The following is a 17,971-nucleotide window of genomic DNA, read 5'->3' on the forward strand; positions in this document are numbered from 1 at the left end:
CTGATCATGTAAAGACATGTACAAAAGTTCTCAGACACATCCTACCATGTTAGCTGCACACAGTAACTGCACTCCGCGCTCTCACTGTTAACAACTTTGCAGCGTTGTTAAGTATTAATTTACGCCATTTTCGTGTTGCACATGTATGTTTATGATGTATCTAGTTTAGTTAGCACTTTGGATAACATTGAGAGTCCAACTGAATGTAAAAGAGGGGTTTTTCAGCGCCACAAAAGCTTTGGGAGCAAAGTTTTATAAGGGAGCAAATTTTGACAGAACACCGGCATCACCCACAGACATCGTTTTCTCAGAGCAGGACAACCCCGAAGATGACACCAGTGAAAACACACGGGTCTATAGAAGAGGCGTTCCAAAAGCCTTACAATATCAGGTCAGAAAAACACAAGAAAATAACCCACGAAGTGGGGATTTGCATGGCAAAAGACACGCAACCATATTCCGTGGTTGAAGATGCGGGCTTCTTTAATTTAATTGCAACGCTTGACCCGCGTTAAATTGTTCCCTCGCGGACATATTTCGCTCACAACATAATCCCCGACATTTAAGAAATGGCACGCAAAGCGATTGAAGATGATTTCACGAAAGCACATAGTTTCGCCCTGACCGCTGACAGTTGGACGTCCCGTGCTACAGAGTGCTACTACCTAACTGTGACGGTCCACTATAATTCATACGCCGTCCGTTACGTTCAAAATCTGCACGTTTTTCGTGCATTGCGTTTTTTTTTTTTTTCATCCGTTCGGATTTGGTCACCGTTTCTGCAAGGAGCCAATGTTCGTTAATACTTGTATGACACGAGAAAAGTCAGACACGGAGAGGGAAGAGTGTTTGTTGAGACGCTGTAGCAAACGTGATGCTAGGCTAGGTGGCTCCAATTTCCTGACCGTGGCAGACATCATACAATCTACGCCTAGATATCTCATGCATATAGAACTACAAGCGAAATGACACTCGGTAGCGTTAGGAAACAGCCGCCATTTTAGAGCAGTATATTTCTCAGAAAGGCTGTTGTAGTAAACCTTCCGAGCGAACCTAAGCAACTTTTTATCCAAAATACTCCTAAATCGGCAAAATCTTGACTTGAGTCTATCTTTAAAGGATGAATGAGTTATAAAATTTTCACATGTCGAAAGTAGACGGAAGGGAACTAAGGCAAAAACGGGAGCGATTTTATCAACTTTATCGGTTGATTCACAACAGTAAATGACCTCCAAACATAGCAAAGGTTACTATGTTTTTGGGTTTTTTTGTTTTGTTTTGGTTTTTTTTTTAATGAAAAAAAAACATGAAAGGTATCACCAGTTACTTTGCCAAGTAACTTTTTTACTACTGTGTGTGTATTTCAGTAGTCAGTCACTACACTTGCCAAAGAGCTAAGAGGCATTTTAACTGTCAAAAATGTTTACATTTTAAGTGTTTATTTCATTTTTTAAAAAGCAAAATAAAGGCAGTTTAAAAATAAAAAATAAAAAAAAGCAAAACGCAAACCGAAACCGAACCGAAACCGTGATCCCAAAACCGAGGTTCAAACCGAACCGTGGGCTAACTGAACCGTTGCACCCCTAGTTCCACCCATATTGGAGGTTTTAAGTTTATCTGTAAAATACTTGACATTTGATTGGTTGAATTCAAAAGTATGACTACAAGCCCTGGACATCACTCAAAATGGCTCCTTCAGCCGTTTGAATGCAGGTCCTTGAGACTTAATTGATACGACCATCTTATGGAATTTGTCTCATCAAGGCAAAATATGTTGATAGTTGGTTTATCGTTTGGAAACCCTGTTGAAATAAGAATTTCTCAAATCCTCTTTTCGAGCCTCTTAATAGTAAATAATCATATTCATGATTTTATTTCAAAAACAAATTTACAAAAAACAACACAAAATAGAATAAAATAGTTAACCTTTTATTTCTTTTAATTCTAAATAAAATAAAAGGGGGAAAGATATGTAGTATGTTACATTAAAGTAATATATACATATTTTTTGATTAATTTAGATTTTATTTTAACTTGTACTTTTTTAAAGGAGGGGAAACATTATATACAATCTTACAAAATGGGGAAATATAAATCATTCTCTCTATGATTTATTTATATTTTTGGTTTTGGAAGAAAGCAGAGAATGATCTTTCTATCTAATCGAATGAAATACAGTGATTCCTCGCTACTTCGCGCATCAAACTTCGCGCCCTCATTCCATCTTGTATTTTTTTTTTAATATAAAGATAAAAAAATGCAGTACTTTATCGAGCCATCCCAATCCAATCACATAGTCTCTCTGTCTCTCTTTCCTGCTGCTTTTCTTGGTCAGGCATTGCACTGGAGTTGCTCGTTAAAGTTAACGATGATTGACAGACGTTAAGGTTTGATCTTGCCAGAGACACTTGTACCCTTTTCCCACTGAAACTAGTGGGTCAACGCACGTTTTTCCAAGCCGATGCATTCCACTAGCAATTGGCATTTGGCACCTTTCCCATTGACGAAAAAAAGCCGTGTCTTTTTTTTTTTTCTCCACCCGTCTAACCCCCACCCCTCCTCAGCCGTGCGTAAGGTGCGTGACGTCACCACGCTAAGATGCGCTTCGACAAGTGCGACCGAATTCATTCAGTTCAAGGAAGTTAACAATGCAAAGCAACATGGAAGCCTCCTTTCCGTTTGTGTTCTCTGTTTTCATGCGTTTTACTGCCCGCAAAATGGTCGAAATGCAGCAATGGATCAACACTGTGCTTGTACTGAGGCAACGTAGGCAACATAAATTTTGGTTTGAAATTGAAAGGAGTCGTGTACATCACAGGAGGAGGAGAAGAGGCTTTGTTTCGTCGGTTATGGCTATTGCTAACGCTACTACACCGACTGTTCGCCGTATGTGGATCCGGGCTAGAGCACATAGTTTTTGTTTTTTGTTATGACGCATCACGTACTAGCCTACGTCACCACGTAGATTAGGGTGTTGACTGTTGACCCGGGGTTTTGCTTTCACCGGAGGTTGCGCTAGACTTTTTCGTTGTCTGTCATTTTGACTGACAGTGTCAAAAAAATCCGGTCATAATCTATTTTTACCCGTCACTTACATTTTTAAAATGATAATAATGACATATTCAATAGTATTTAGTTTTCATTCATTTTCAATTAATATTCTGTCCGAACAAGCTTAACAAGAGGCAAACAGACAGCGGAGTGCACCAATCAGCGACGGGCAGACGTGCCGTTAGCAAAGCGACGAGGACAGGACGAGGGACTTGCACGCGGAAGTAAACATACGAGGAGAACGGAGTTTATTCAACATGGCTAGCGCGAGACAGACTATTGTCAATGTCTCGTGTCGATGTGTTTTAGCTCATTTAAAACAATTTACCGGGGATTGGAACACATTCTCGGCTCTCCCGTTCGCCATCCGTGTTGTAGAGACGACTTTCGGCGCGCAAGAGTGACGTTGCTCGTGAAGAACACGTCACGCAAATAAACAAATCTGATTTGTCGATTGATTTTGTACCTACTCGAGAGGCTGTGTCCCAGACTTTTCTCTCAGTGTTTGAAAAATACGGGGAGAACAGTCTGGCCGTGCCAGGCAAACACTCAGTTGCCTTGACATTTGTCCGAGTAAAGCCAACGACGTCATGCATCAAGAGAGACAATAGCTAATTAATATTGCAACCTGTCAAAATGACGGATGGACTTCAGCTTTTTCCGTCACCGTTTTAAAAAAACGGTCAACGACGGAAAATATTCGGTTAACGCGACCCCTGGCTTTCACACTGCATGGCGATCAGAGCCGAGGTGATTTTAAAGCGGGTCGCTAGGCGGGTTGATTGACACGGGTCGAGGCGGGTCGCTGCACCTTTCCCACTGCCACCAAAAGCCGATTGTTAGCGGGTTGACACAGGTTTTTTGGCCAGTGGGAAAGGGGTCTTGGAAGCTGAAACTTCAAAGCACATTACGCGTCAAACATTGTTTAACTTGCTAAACAGTTGCTGTGGCAACTCACTGTACAAGTCTTTTTTATATTGTGTTTTATTGTGTACATACTTTTTAATCCATTCTTTGAGTGTGTGTGCACTCTATGGGGCAGCTTTAAATCTCATGACAATTTGTGTAATGACAATAAAGGCGTTCTATTCTATTCTATTTCTGCTCTTGCACCCCTCTTTAAAATAACCTGCTGTATTTTAAGCCAAAAGAACTGTTGTGTTTGATAGAACAATATGTCTATATGCTGTTGTAGCAGTTTCATGGCACATTAAGCCTCCAAACTATTTCTAATTTGTCCGTTTTACCCTGGAGACCGCCGTTTACAGACACCGCGCAACCCCTTTTGTTTCAACCCAGCCATAAAAAGAAATAATTATATTTATTATTTGAAATGTCTATCATTTTTAGCTTGGAATTATTGATTGATGTCTAATATTTAGTTTAAAAAAAAAAAAAAAAAAACCTTCATAAAATTCTTCACTTGCATATTTGAAACTTTTAAACAAATTACGTCACAATGAAAAAATAGTGTCTTTAATTAAGACATGGATATCTACCTCATAACTATCGCTTAATTGTATTTTTTTCATTACTGTCGCATTTTCTCCAATATTTTAGATGATAATCAACCTAAACAAAGAAAAAGTGAAAAAAAATATTTAAGAGGGTAAATATTTGTAAAAGAAAATCTCATCCACTCCTTGATGTCTGCAATTTCTGCATTGTGACCCTTGTTATATTACCGTGTTTCATCCATAAAATCCCCACAAAATCCGGCTGCGGCAAATTCACAGCTGTGTCTTGACACTTGGTGAGACATGCTACACGGAGTTTTCTGATCGAAACAAAGTAAGTACTCGATAATATCTCGTTAAAATTATGGTGTCTTTAATTACGCATTCTCATGCTCTCACCTCGAGTTAGGGTTTAGGGGTTTTTAAAAAATACTACCGGTACTCCTTCTAAAAAAATTTGCATATTGTGATAAAGTTCATTATTTTCTGTAATGGACTGATAAACATTAGACTTTCATATATTTTAAGATTAACTACTTCAGTTGTGTGTAATGGATCTAAAATATATATGAGTCTAATGTTTATCAGTCCATTACAAAAAATAATTAACTTTATCACAATATGCAAATTTTTTTAGAAGAACTAGTACTATATAAGTATAACACCATTTACCATTTACCATTACAGTGGGGAGAACAAGTATTTGATACACTGCCAATGGGTTTTCCCATTGACAGTATTTACTGTCCCATTGACAGTATTTACTGTCCCATTGACAAGTATTTGATACACTGTCAATGGGAAAACCCATTGGCAGTGTATCAAATACTTGTTGTCCCCACTGTATAAAAATTTAAATGTCCTCCTGTTCAATTTTTTTCTTCCCCCAGAGAGATTTTAATGATGTATCACACATGCATATCGGACAATTTTGAAGTTTGGCCAAATTGGGAGTCTATGAAGGGAGCTTCAAGTTACCTGAGTGTTTTCCACCATATACATATATACAGTACATAGAAGTTGTTGTTTTTTTAATTATACTTTAGGAAAAAAGTGAAAAAACATGTCTTATATGTATTTCTTCCTAATTCTAAATCTGCATAAATACGTTGAACACGCACGAAAAAAAAAAAGTGCTACTTTACAGTTTTTCACTTATCGCGGCGGGTTCTGGTCCCCATTAACAGCAAAAAACGAGGGGTCACTGTATTCTAACTAATCAAAATGAAATATTTGCCAATATTTTCTTTTGATTGAGAAAGCAACAAAGTTGGTTACAAAATGTTTTTGTCCAACTTTTCTCTGTGACTAGATCTTGGTTCTAATGTGCACTTACAGCTAAAGAAAACCCAAATTAATTTGACAGTAAATTACATAACATTTATATAATCAGCCATTTAGTCAGCCATGTAAAATTCGTTTGTGGCAGCCCTACTATAATTACACATTAACTTATGCTACTTGCAGACAGCCTCTCCCAGTTCAAATGGATTAGACGTCTATAGCCGTCAATGGCAGCCAATAAGTTGAGTATGGTAATAAAACTGAAAGGACCCCCGATGTGAAAAATCGTCCCCCACTGCTGCTCTACAATCCCGACACATGCACATGATAAAAGTGCTCCATGCACAAATTCATCACACATCCTTGTAAACGAATTCCTTTGCACAACACTGCTGCTTTCGATTTCAAGCCGTTTTTCAGATTGGTGAAAATACAAAAAGAGAAGCGGCACAGGAAAAGGAGGCGGGAGGAGATGTTAGTGTCGGTTGGGGGGGGGTTGAAGGCAGAGGACAGATTTTGACACATTCCTGGCCGATGGCGCTGATACGCTGATTCGTCCTCCCCTCAACCCCTTTTTCTCGTTCGTCTCCTCTTACTCTGCGGTGAGTCGAGCAATTCTTTCCAAAGGAGAGCCGCCTCCTTTCTGATCCAAACTCTCTGGCTTTGATTAGTTACTTAATGAGCCTGCCGTCGGTATGCTGGACTCCACACTCTCGCGAACGAACACAGGTTGTGTGCGGTACAATAAACGCAGCACACATGCGCTGCTCCAATCAGCTCCCATTACATTCATTCTCCCCCTAAGTTCTCTTATGTTCTCTCCATCTGTATCACACACTTGAAGGTAACATATCCGCGCGCTCCGCAGTCTGGCGTTTACATGAAGACAATAAAACCACACCCGCCGGTACCAACTGGATATCTGTATGACAAAACTCATTAGGTCACAGTAAGGGCAAACGCATCTTCCCGTTTCCTCCCTTCAAGCACACTTGGTCGAAAATGCCGAAGGGAAAACACAACAACTCTACCTTGTCTAGCAGACTCACACACGCTGATTTGACGAACCTTGACTCCGTATGAAAGAGGGCGAAGGCAAATTTGCTGGACATGAAGCTTCTCTCTACATCTCGGACCTTGAGGTTATTCAGGGGGAGCATGTACCTCTTTTCCGTCTCCTGGACAAAAGCAGAAGGAAAAAATTTACGGTCATTCCAGAATTGGAGGACATTTTTTTAATAATACCAATTACATCTGGAGTAGCTCCTAAAATGTCATTTTTCTCATGTCTGACCCACCAACCATCAAAATGAATCACCAGTCAAGCAGTTAAATTTCATTTATTAGTGATTTTATTTGTTTCATTGCTGTCTTTTGTAACCACATTTGTTTAAAAAAAAAGTCATATTTAAAATATTAATTATTAGTTGTGGAATGTGTGTTTACCATTTTATCATGGTAGAAAAAAGTAGTGAATCACATGATACACTAGACTTGACATTAGTTTTTCAAAGGAATGTGTAGAGCAAATGTATGTCCACGCTTCTATTTTTCATACTTTTATCAAATATTTAGTCTTTATTGAATGTCTCACTCTACTTCATGTAACCCTGATATTCATATGACCAGAACAAGAAAATTATATTTGTTCGTATGTGCTTATAAGTTTGTCCTCTTCGTCAGCATAATAGCAAGCTTAACAGCTAGCTTCTACTCCTGAGAAAAAGCTGTAATTTGTACGGATTTGCAACCCTGTTTCTTACCACAACTTTGTTGCGGGGAATATGCTAAGTACATATGTACATGTACATATGTACATATTATATATTACATTGTACATATGTACATATTGTACATATGTACAATACAAAATTTTACCAATGATCTGTAATATGAGTTAATCAAGCTTTTGATAGTTGATTATTTATTAGTGATGAGTATGAATCGAAAAGGCTTGTTTTTCACGCAGGCGCGCGCACACACACACACACACACACACAAAGGGTAAGATAAAACTTGACAGTGGTATGCGCGATAAAATATGACACATGTGTTTTTTTTATTTTTTTGTTCTCTGGGCCTAGTGCAGTCACATGTCTAGTACTAAACATTTTTCAGGCTGCGTCTAAAGGTCTGTCCAACCGTATGATAGGACATGTGCAGAGGTGTGACTAAAAGACGATACTGACTGGCACATACAAATATTTGCTCATAACCAGTAAAAAAAAATCATTTAATACACTGTAAAAGATGACTGATGTTACCATCTTCCTGAACTCTTTTTAAAGATTTTAGAGCCATGAGTGACTGAATAAAATGTTGAGCTGACTAAGTGGTTTAATAGGTGGAAATCAGTACGTCATGGTTTGTGTTGATAAAACAGGCTTACTCAAATGTACATAAACGGAAGGGTACTGCCAGCCCCTCGCAGTTAAAATGGATTAGATGAATTTGTGAATTAGTCACTATATACAGTGGGGCAAATAAGTATTTAGTCAACCACCAATTGTGCAAGTTCTCCTACTTGAAAAGATTAGACAGGCCTGTAATTGTCAACGTGGGTAACCCTCAACCATGAGAGACAGAACGTGGGAAAAAAACAGAAGATCACATTGTTTGATTTTTGGAAAATACGTATTTGGTCACCTACAAACAAGCAAGATTTCTGGCTGTCAAAGAGGTCTAACTTCTTCTCACCAGGTCTAACGAGGTCTAACGAGGCTCCAATCGTTACCTGTATTAATGGCACCCGTTTTAACACATTATCGGTATAAAAGACACCTGCCCTCAGTCAGTCAGTCACACTCCAAACTCCACTATGGCCAAGGCCAAAGAGCTGTCAAAGGACACCAGAGACAAAATTGTAGACCTGCACCAGGCTGGGAAGACTGAATCTGCAATAGGTAAAACGCTTGGTGTAAAGAAACAACTGTGGGAGCAATTATTAGAAAATGGAAGACATAAAAGACCACTGATAATCTCCCTCGATCTGGGGCTCCATGCAAGATCTCACCCCGTGGCGTCAAAATGACAACAAGAACGGTGAGCAAAATCCCAGAACCACACGGGGGGGACCTATTGAATGACCTACAGAGAGCTGGGACCACAGAAACAAAGGCTACTATCAGTAACACAATGCACCGCCAGGGACTCAAATCCTGCACTGCCAGACGTGTCCCCCTGCTGAAGCCAGTACACGTCCAGGCCCGTCTGTGGTTTCCTAGAGAGCATTTGGATGATCCAGAAGAGGACTGGGAGAATGTGTTATGGTCAGATGAAACCAAAATAGAAATTTTTGGTAGAAACACAGGTTCTGGTGTTTGGAGGAGAAAGAATACTGAATTGCATCCGAAGAACACAATACCCACTGTGAAACATGGGGGTGGAACCATCCTGTTTTGGGGCTGTTTTTCTGCAAAGGGACCAGGACAACTGATCTGTGTAAAGGAAAGAATTAATGGGTCCACGTATCAAGAGATTTTGAGTGAAAATCTCCTTCCATCAGCTAGGGCATTAAAGATGAGACGTGGCTGGGTCTTTCAGCATGACAATGATCCCAAACACACAGCCAGGGCAACAAAGGAGTGGCTTCGTAAGAAGCATTTCAAGTTCCTGGAGTGGCCTAGCCAGTCTCCACATCTCAACCCCATAGAAAATCTGTGGGGGGAGTTGAAAGTCCTTGTTGCCCAACGACAGCCCCAAGACATCACTGCTCTAGAGAAGATCTGCATGGAGGAATGGGCCAAAATACCAGCAACAGTTTGTGAAAAGCTTGTGAAGAGTTACAGTGAATGTTTGGCTTCCGTTATTGCCAACAAAGGGTACATAACAAAGTATTGAGATGAACTTTTGGTATTGACCAAATACTTATTTTCCACCATGATTTGCAAATAAATTATTTAAAAATCAAACGATGTGATTTTCTGTTTTTTTTCCACATTCTGTCTCTCATGGTTGAGGTTAACCCATGTTGACAATTAAAGGCCTCTCTAATATTTTCAAGTGGGAGAACTTGCACAATTAGTGGTTGACTAAATACTTATTTGCCCCACTGTATGATATTACTTTATGTGAAAACCTTGCTCATGTTAGTAATTTCTCAATGACTTAATTACGAATTTTATCTGGATAGTAATTGGCTTAGGCTCTGTAAGAAATTACAGTGTCATCAATTAGGTTTAATAGATATATTAACTTTTTTAGGGACAGTGGTCAATACAGTTGACAGCTAGGTAATGATTTCTGGCCATGCCTACAGCTTAAAAATATTTACGAAATGATTCCTGAATTAGGTTGTCATAACTTGTGCATGAAAAAAAAGCCACCACAACCACATCTGCACAATTCAACATTACATAGATTTCATTCATTTTGCATGCCGCTAATCCTCACGAGACTCATGGGGGTGCTGGAGGGTCCATGTCTCTTTTGGTAATTGGATATTACGTTTTGAAACAGGTTTGAAAAATAGAAAAACTGCTGGTTATTTGGCTTTTGTTTTAAAAGGGAAAAATCCAAACTGAAATACAGCTTGATTTTCTTGTTTTTTATCTGGAACGAGTAGGGAAAAGTCCCAAAACAGTTGATTTTTTAAAATTATATATTCTTTATCCAAAATAGAACTTAGCACGAGACAAAAATCGAAAATGGTCTGTATATTTTTTTTTAGTTACAGGAAGTTGTCAACGGCAAGAATATGTTCTCATACTGACCGGGAGCTGGCGACAGCTTGACGCCTACACATACTGTATGCCTGCCATCCGAAAACACGGTAGAAAAGAAGAGTGTGCAATTACTGGTAATAAAGATCTTACCTTTAATGTGCGCACATACACATACATAGTGTAGCACTTGCAACAAAGTAAATAATGTTAATAAGAGTATTATGAATCTAATTTTAAGCATATTTTATTGAAATTTACACAAAACAAAATGTTTACAGGTATTTCAATTTTGATTTTTCCGTTTTAAAACGAAAACCAAATAGCCAGCCGTTTTTCTATTTTTCAAACCCGTTTCAAAACGTAATATCCAATAACCAAAAGAGACACGGACCCTGGAGCCTATGATGAATGGCAAGCCGATTATGTGGATCTCAATCACAGACACAGAGATCAGAAATAGCGAATAAGTTTGTATTTAATAAAAAGTACAATAAAGGAAGCATGCCAAACAGTACGCAAATTAAGCAAAGTCCAATAGAAAACTGAACAAAAAAAGCCAAACTGATCAAACTCAAAATAGGATACAACCAGAGAAGCATGAAGATAAGGGCACAAACAGCTGTAAGCAAGGCTATCGTCTGACAAAGCTAAGACACACAGGCGTCTTTAAATACCGCCGGTGTACTCCTTAATGCAAACTATACTATAATATATATGTGTGTATATATATATATATATATATATATATATATATATATATATATATATATATATATACACATATATATATATATACTAACTATAATGAACTGAGAATACAAAATGTCATAAAGAACAACTAAGTACAAAACATGACAGAGCCTATCCCAGCTAACTATGGGCAGTAGGAGGGTTATACTCTGAATTGGTTGCCAGCCAATAGAAATGAGACAAAAAAAATCATTCAAACACACCCTCATACCTACGAACAATTTGAAGTGTTCAATCTGCCTTCTATGCATGTTTTTGAGATGGTTAGTACCTGGAGAAAACCCACACAGACATGGGGAGAACATACAAACCCTACACAGGAAGTATGTGAATTGGTGCGAAAACAGTCACTTATCCCTAATTACCCTGCTCATAATATCACGGTGGAACCTTGTCTTTCTATGACATTTGTGGATTTAGAAATGGCTACAGATGAACAAGAAATGGGGTTGAGACAATTACCATATCATTTACATAGAATTAAATGCTAAAAAAAAGCAGACACGACTGAAGTATTTATTTAACATTACTGCGTTTTTACAAAGGATAAACAGTCATGTGAAAAAATTAGGACACCCTATGGATGCCTGTGTGTTTTCTAACATACGGTATTTGGTCATACGGACATTTAATCTCAATTTTAACAGTCTTGAGAGATTCAAGTAATAGAACTAAACAATTAAAACCAAAAAGATTTGTTAATAACTTTCTGGAAAATCTCATTTTAAATAAATGCAATTTCTGTTGAGGAATGAATTAGGACACCCCCACATTCAATCCCACTTAAAATGGCTAAAATCACACACAGGGGTATCACATCAGGTGCACATAATTAGAACATCATTACCCAGTGTTTTGAAAGAGGCTTGCCTTATTTAAGCCTCAAATTTAGTTTGGTGTGCCCCTGACTGTTGAAGTGAGAGAAAACACCAAGGTGAGATCAAAGAAGCTATCTGAGTCCTTCAGAAGGAAGATTGTAGATGCTTATGAGTCTAGTAAGGGATTTCAAAAGATCTCAAAAGAATATAAAATCAGCCATTCCACTGTTTGGAAAATACTATACAAGTGGAGGACATTCCCAACAACTGCCAACATGCCCAGTTCTGGCCATCCAAGCAAGTTCATCCCATGAGCAGACCGCAAAATGCTATAAGAAGTCTCCAAAAACCCTAAAACGTCATCATGGGACCTACAGCAGGCTCTTGCTACTGTTGATGTGTAAGTGCATGCCTCTAACAATCAGAAAGAGACTTCACAAGTTTAATCTTCATAGGAGGTGTGCAAGGAGGAAAGCTTTGCTCTCCAAGAAGAACATGAAGGCCAGATTGAAGCTTGCCAGAGTGAATGTAGACAAAGACCAGGACTTTATTTTTAAATTTATATTTTTGAATTATTTGGACACCAGAACAGAAGACATGTTTGGCGTAAACCCAATACAGCATTCCAGGAAAAGAACTTCACCAAGTGTGAAGCATGGAGGTGGAAGTGGCTGGTGAAGGTTTGTGGCTGCTTTGCTGCAGCAGGACCTGGCCAGCTCACCATCATAGTATCCACCACGAATTCTATAGCGTATCAGAGGGTGCTTGAGGAACATGTCTGTGAGAAAATGAAAGCTGAAGCGGAACTGGACCCTGCAACATGACAATAACCCAAAATATACCAGTAAATCCTACAAGGACTGACTGAAGAAATGGAGAGTCCAGGGATGGCCGAGTAAAAGCCCACAGGTGAAAGTATTCTGCGTTGTGGAGTGGGGCAAACTTTCTTCAGACTGATGTCAAAGACTGGTAGATGGCTACAAAAAGTGTCTCACTGTAAGTTATTTCAGCCAAAGGGGGTAGCACTAGCTATTAGGTGGTAGGTTGTGTCCTTACTTTTTCCTCAGTTAGCATATGCATTCTTGTTGCTAAGTTTGATTTAATGAGTAAAACAATGTTAATTTTTGTTGTTTACCTGCAATTAAATAACCTTTGTTTCCAGAGATAAAGGGAAAAACAAGATCAGACATTGATATGTGAACATTTCTTAATAAAGAACTGAATATTTAATGGGTTGTCCTAATATTTCACAAGACTGTAGCTACTGTAAATTGATTTCTGTGCAAATTGGAACAACATAGTAAATAGGTAAGCTGTGGAGAAAAAACTTGACATGCTAAAAAAACCTGACTGCAATTATGGAATCAGCATGTCAATTTTAGTTTGAATCAGCATAAAAATCCCACTCTTCTTTTTTTCCAAATTGTTCCCAATGTATCAACACAAATCAATGCATTTACAAGAGAGGATCAAAGAATGAGGGAATCCAAGTCTCAAGTCAAAAACAAACACCAATGAATGAATGTCTGAAAGTGATCACTACTCGCCCCTCTCAGTTCAAATGGATTGGACGTCAATTGCCGTCAATAACTGCCAATGAGTTAAAAAACTAGTACAAATGAAGTCCTCCCCCGAATTGCCTCCTCCCCTTTCTACTGTTGAGTAATGAACACCCTGAGCCATTACTTCGTCCCACCAAAATGCTGGCACAGAAATTGCCAAACATCTTTTTGTTTCATTGTGAAAACACACACAGTTGTGGCAAAATCCCGCCTTTTGTAGAAAAGTCCTTGTGTGGGATCCATGAAAACGGAATAATGATGTAGCGTTCTGAGAAGTGAGGAGAAGCAGACAGTGTGGAGGACGGCAACACAAGAGCTCCAAGCTGGCAGCCGACGAGAACGGGGGGGAAAAAATGCTAGTTCCACATGTGAAAGCCATTACTCAGATTCAGGCTCTAACGCACAACATTTTTCTCCAAGGGTGAAGCCCACCCCCCCTTAACTTTTAAGAGCGGGGCTTCCAAAAGGCCGTCGCAGTAGAAGGTACAGCTGTTGATGAGGTAGTCTCGGAATGGGAATCGGAGGTCGTATGACTAACACCAAGAGCAAACACTTCGTTTAATGTCTTTGATGGCTTCGCAGGTGTGCATGCATCTGCATTTTCTTTTTAAAGATGCACTGGTAGGACATTTTGGACTTCCCTCTCCCTCCCAGTGCACCCCTGAACCCGCCGACTCTCTTCCTCCGCTGACTCTTTCCTTTTTTTCCCAAAAGGGGCCCACTTCCTGTAACAGAGGCCGAGGGAAAGAAAAAAAATGACAGAAAGCGATTGGCGCTGTTACAGCAACATCTGGGATCGTTTTAGACGGGAGGGGGGAGGAGACTGGATGGAGTATAGGGTGCTCCAGAGGCAGAAAGTAGAGATGAGGAAGAGGAAGGATAGAGAGAGGTTAATTTCGCTGGAGGAGATGCGGAAAAGGGTTTGAAGAGCCGAGCTAGAAAAGCGGGGAGAGAGTACCGACGATTCCAAAGTTGATCCCGGTCAAGCCATATATGGCCGCCGGCTTCCTTCCTAACTCTCTCTCCTTTTCTATTTCCTTATGCCTTCCTGAGCTTCACGGTGAGTCAAAGTGCCACGTCGAGAACTGGATACTATCCCGGGACGCTAAAGTCTCAGAACTGAGGACGAACACCCTGAAGATGGATGGCGGACTGACCGACTTACAGCTCGCAGGAAAAGGATAAGACAGACGAAAACTTTTTTGCCAGAGAGACAATTCGGGTGAAGGCTCCTGCTCCGTCATCCCAGTGTTCAGACTACCTGTTCAGGATCTTGGTGGTGTACAGTAGTCTGCACATTGGTTAGACTGTGCACGGAAATGCTTCATGGGTGTAATTGTTAGTGCAACTTTACAAAGTTTTACCTTAGGGGGGTGTTTGTTTTTTAGTGCAATAACTATCCAACTTTACAAAGTCGTCACGGCTGTATGTGTTTTTTTTTTTTTTTTTTAATTTACTCAGTCCAACTTGACAAAGTTTGTTCCTATTTGCAACCAAAAAGTGTCTCGATGGGCTGTCGTTTTGAGGGTTTGTGCATGGATACATAATGAGTGGACTACTATTGGTCTTAAATCTGGCGAGGTGTCATAGATCAGAGCTGCTGTGTCTGAAGCAGCGTCTAATGGATGTTAGATAGGGAACAGGCCTCAGACACACACCCACGCACAGTGAGTAGATTAAGTGTATGCATTAGTTAGCTGTCTGTTTATCCTCAGGAGGGCCGTGGGGTCTGAGCAAGGGTGAAGGAATGTATATCTGCTCTATGCAATATGATAAGAACATGTATTCTCATAGAATGTGAGAGGAACTGTTTGTAATCTAGGAAAAAAAGAGATGCAGCATGTAGAGTTACGAATCAAGGGATGGAAAGGTGGATGTTTGTGAGTAAGAGGGAGGAGGAGATTGGGGGTGGGGGGGTGTTCTGCGATGTAGAAACAGCCATGTGGGATTTCTCTGGGCAAGAAGATCTTGGAAGCTGGTGTTTGGACAAAGCTTCAAATTTTCCAGCCAGGAATGTGCATAGTCCCAACGAGACTGCCAGCCACAGAGAAAGAGGGGTGGAGGGGGTGGATAGAAAATAAAGAGGGGGAGAGGAGGAAAAAGGGAGGTAAAGAAAGAAAAAAGGCGGCGAGAGTGGAGGAAAAATGTCTGTGGACGCAGCGTGGGCGGGAATGTGTGAGTAGGAACTGCAAGAGAGGAAGCAGACGCTTGGCTAGCATGCGCGCACACACGCACTTATTTGGGAATGTCATATCAGTGACTTGATTTGTGCAATAGCGTGGATGACTGAAAAAAGCATTCAAGCGTCACATGTTTAAACCCTCCTAGGGATGCGACAGTGATGCCATCAAGGCTTGTTTGAAACTTGTGAAGTAAAGAAAACACAAGTGTGTAAATTGAGCTAGCCCGAGGCTGCTACGTCTGGGAACGGGCTGTTCAAAATGAGTGTATATTTTTCTACGCCATTTGCATGCCAGAGTGTTTATATCAAACGCTGCATGTGTACTGTATACTGTATATACAAGTCTGTCCTCTGTGTGTGTGCGTGCGTGTGTGTTTGCTGGTCTTTGTTTGGATTGGGGCAACTCCAGCTGTGTCAAAGTGAGCCGTTCCAAATGCCTGAAATCCCAGAGGAGGAAGAAGAGGGGGAGCAAAGGGAAGAGTGAATGAAGGGCGAGACCAATGGGGGGGCAAGGGATAGGAGGGGGTTAATGTGGGAGGGCTTAGTGGCAGGTCCAGGTGGTAAAAGAAAACACTTGGGTCAAGGATGCTCTTATGAAGTAGCTGTGAGTTCAATATTTAACTATTTCTACCATCTGCATCTGTCATTTTTGGTTTCAATGCTTTTTTCCCCTCGCATTCATCAGCTCTGATATCACTTCCTGCCGATCTCCCCATGACATCAGCCGTTGACCAGACTGTTGTGGTGTGTCTGCCTGTCTACACTTGCTGTGCAGACCTTCTGCTCCTGTACAGCAGGCACAGACAGGCAGACAGATGGCAGCCCCACTGACACCAGGAGACCCCACTTTGGTCCAACTAACGGTTCGACACCGCGCTTGCTTCGGTTTATAATTGGAATTCTGTTACATGTCTTTCAAGATGAGCTGTTTTAATAAAGCAACAGTGACTCAAAAGTGTTCTGCTGTGTTTTGTTGTAAATGTCAAAACTTCACCTCATTGTCCTTGAACCAGGAGAGACTATCGGCAGTGAGAATGAACCAGTACTCCTTAGCAATAATGCTGACGTTGTTGATGCTGAGCCATCCTTTACGTATCACCTGCACAGGTAAAAAGTAAAGCATTTTAGACTAAGAGCGACAGACTGCAGAACTAATATTTTAAGAGCAGGTTAACGGACTAATCCAGGAGTCCTCGATTACAAATAAAAGAGATTTAGTATGTATTTTTTTCTCAACTCACTGCCTGTCATTGACAACAATAGACATCCAAATCATTAACACTGAGGACTGGCTGCGAATGCTCATATTGCAGTGCCATTTACTGGGCTAGACGTCCATTTTTCAAAAATGTAAATACATAAGAATTTTTTTTTTTTTTTAATTTAAATTAAAATACTGTACATATTTTTTTATTAAAATAAAACATACAGATACAATAACTGTATTTCTTCATTTATTCTTTTTTAAAATGTAATGTTTGAAAAATTCCAAAATAAATGGTGAATATTTACTACCAACTAATTTCTTGCCATTGACAGTCATAGTTGTCTAATGCATTTAAACTGCATTATTTAATGTTTAAACTACAGAACCTGGAAAATATTCAATTAATTTTTCTTTATTTTTTTTTTTTCATTTAAAAAATTGTAAAGAAATTGACATTTATTTTTTTTTCTCCAATTGTTTTTTTTTTTTTTTTTAAAGGACACATTTTTTAATTAAATTTTATACAATTAGTAAAAAAAAGATATTTAGTGTTTATTTTTCTTTTTAATAATGTCAAATCAATTAATAAATGAAATGTTTACTACTAAAATTTTCTTAACCAGTGCAAGGGGACAGAACTGACAGTATCTGTTTTAAATGGGAGAGAGAAGCTTGTCAAAATTGGTCTCGTTTTGTATTAATGAGGACCCCTGGATTCCGAAGTGATAAAGCAGGACCCAACTATTGAACATGGAACAGAAGTTGTGAAAATGAAAAGAAGATCAGCAGCCATTTCCCAGGAGATTGCAGCACTGAACAGGAAAAGTAGTTTCCATCAGAAAGTTATAAGACTGAAAGAAATACTTGTGATGAATAAAAGAAACAAAGAATTGGTAACTAAAGTGGGGGAGAAAGTTAACATTAGTAGCTCATGAACACCAAATGACAAAAACACACAATTAATGAAGCAACACAAGGCATTTTTTTTAACGTGCA

General features: G+C 39.5%; 1 protein-coding gene across 3 annotated transcripts in view; it reads right to left on the bottom strand.

Moving 5' to 3' along the window:
* dnm3a (dynamin 3a) overlaps positions 1–17,971 on the bottom strand; it is a 62,956-nt gene that overhangs the window by 25,844 nt on the left and 19,141 nt on the right. For all 3 annotated transcript variants that reach the window (XM_057840778.1, XM_057840779.1, XM_057840777.1), the window contains 2 exons: positions 16,763–16,867; positions 6,861–6,970 (listed from right to left, as the gene is read on the bottom strand). In XM_057840778.1, coding sequence (XP_057696761.1) covers positions 6,861–6,970; positions 16,763–16,867 — 215 coding nt within the window. The remainder of the gene's footprint in view (positions 1–6,860; positions 6,971–16,762; positions 16,868–17,971) is intronic.

Source organism: Corythoichthys intestinalis, chromosome 7 (assembly GCF_030265065.1).
Source record: "Corythoichthys intestinalis isolate RoL2023-P3 chromosome 7, ASM3026506v1, whole genome shotgun sequence".
NCBI classification, from domain to species: Eukaryota; Metazoa; Chordata; class Actinopteri; order Syngnathiformes; family Syngnathidae; genus Corythoichthys; species Corythoichthys intestinalis.